This window comes from Arachis duranensis, chromosome 6 (assembly GCF_000817695.3).
Source record: "Arachis duranensis cultivar V14167 chromosome 6, aradu.V14167.gnm2.J7QH, whole genome shotgun sequence".
NCBI classification, from domain to species: Eukaryota; Viridiplantae; Streptophyta; class Magnoliopsida; order Fabales; family Fabaceae; genus Arachis; species Arachis duranensis.
Window position 1 is genome coordinate 99,071,573 of NC_029777.3, and position 984 is coordinate 99,072,556.

The following is a 984-nucleotide window of genomic DNA, read 5'->3' on the forward strand; positions in this document are numbered from 1 at the left end:
CAAATCTGATATTTTTTATCCTATTTATAAAATAAATAGTAATAAATAATATTTTATTTTCTAAAATAAAATTCAAAATTTAAAATCTAAATTCGTATTTCCTTTGGTAGCAGATATACATAGATAAAACATGAAATTTGAACAAGATAAATATGTTTAGGAAAAAAAAAGAGAAAAAACAGAAAGAAATAATATACTTGCAGAAAAAGAAACAAGATAAATTCGTTCCATGCGTAGTGATATGGTATATATACAATGTAGACAACATGTGTTGTACATATTGGTTTCTCGAGGGGGGGAAAAATTATGTTGCAAAATTATATATGAAACAAAAATACAAAATCCAAAAATATCTATAAACTATTATTTTGCTTTGATTAAAAACTTCAATTTTTTTCTATAAATTTATCAAAAGAATCCAATTTTTTTAGAATACAAAATGATATCTTCATAAGTAATCTTGTTTGAAACATAAAAAAATAAAAAAATTCTTTCAACTACCGAATATTCTTTTATTTACTTCTAACTTTTTTCTACAAAATAAAAAATAAAAAATCCATTTTTGCTTTTGCACTTCCAATTTTCCATTATCATTTGCCATAAACTCCTAGCACGCTCCGATCCTCAAGCACGAAACATCCATTGAGATAACTCGAGAGAGAGAGAGAATCGCTAAAGCCACAATCCCTCCCGATTGGCAGAAAATAGAAAGTGCTGGAAAAAAAAAAAGGAAAAGTGACAAGACAAAATTTCAATTTCAAAATCAAACCCAAAGCATACGCCAAAACCAAGAGCTCAGACACGAACCCACGTAGAAATTAGGAAGTTAGAATAGAGTAGAATAGAAAGCAAGCAAGCAAGCTATCCCCAACACCAGAAAGAAATCCACAAGAAGAAAGAAAGAAAGAAAGAAAAAAGGGGAAAAGGGAGGAGAAAATCAAACGGAGCCCAAGCCAAAGGAGAAAGAAATTCAGAGAGCCATAG

General features: G+C 29.1%; 1 protein-coding gene across 1 annotated transcript in view; it reads left to right on the forward strand.

Annotated features, from left to right (window-relative positions):
• The first annotated feature begins 229 nt into the window (after nucleotides 1-229).
• The window catches only part of LOC107495058 (uncharacterized), a 5,036-nt gene continuing 4,281 nt past the window's right edge, over nucleotides 230-984 (forward strand). The window contains exon 1 of the mRNA XM_016116124.3: nucleotides 230-244. Within this exon, the coding sequence (XP_015971610.2) occupies nucleotides 230-244 (15 nt within the window). The remainder of the gene's footprint in view (nucleotides 245-984) is intronic.